Genomic DNA, 439 nt, shown 5'->3' on the forward strand with positions numbered 1-439 from the left:
GGCGGTATGAGATGTGAGACACAGCATGTTTAACTTCTTCAAGCGTCACTCGTGCACACTCCTCTTCAATTCTCGCTCTTAACTCCACCAAATTATTCGGTTTATTTTCATGATATACGCGAGTCTTAATGAAGGTGGCGTCTCATAGTATGACGCTCGCTGGCGCGGGAAACGCCGGTCAACTGAGACACCTGAGTTATTGTTTAAGATGCTCTGGAATTGAAGTTGCTCGACGGCATTCTGTACAATGGGCGCTCTTTCATCACTCAAACTTTTTTCTTTTACCATAAAAATCCAAAACCAATCCAGTGGACTCAAAGTTTGCAATCAAACGTGTAATAGTCGACATGGTGAGAGGATCTATGATGGGATCATGTTTAGTTTTATAACCACGACGTGCAGTGGTGGGGCTTGCACCGAGGGAATAATAAAGTTTCAC

The 439-nt window shown here is 43.7% G+C and overlaps 1 protein-coding gene across 1 annotated transcript in view; it reads left to right on the forward strand.

Annotated features, from left to right (window-relative positions):
- T265_09212 (hypothetical protein) overlaps positions 1–439 on the forward strand; it is a gene marked incomplete at both ends in the record, with an annotated part of 26,449 nt that overhangs the window by 12,487 nt on the left and 13,523 nt on the right. Inside the window, one exon of the mRNA XM_009175225.1 lies at positions 310–350. Coding sequence (XP_009173489.1) covers positions 310–350 — 41 coding nt within the window. The remainder of the gene's footprint in view (positions 1–309; positions 351–439) is intronic.

Source organism: Opisthorchis viverrini (assembly GCF_000715545.1).
Source record: "Opisthorchis viverrini unplaced genomic scaffold opera_v5_266, whole genome shotgun sequence".
NCBI lineage: Eukaryota > Metazoa > Platyhelminthes > Trematoda > Opisthorchiida > Opisthorchiidae > Opisthorchis > Opisthorchis viverrini.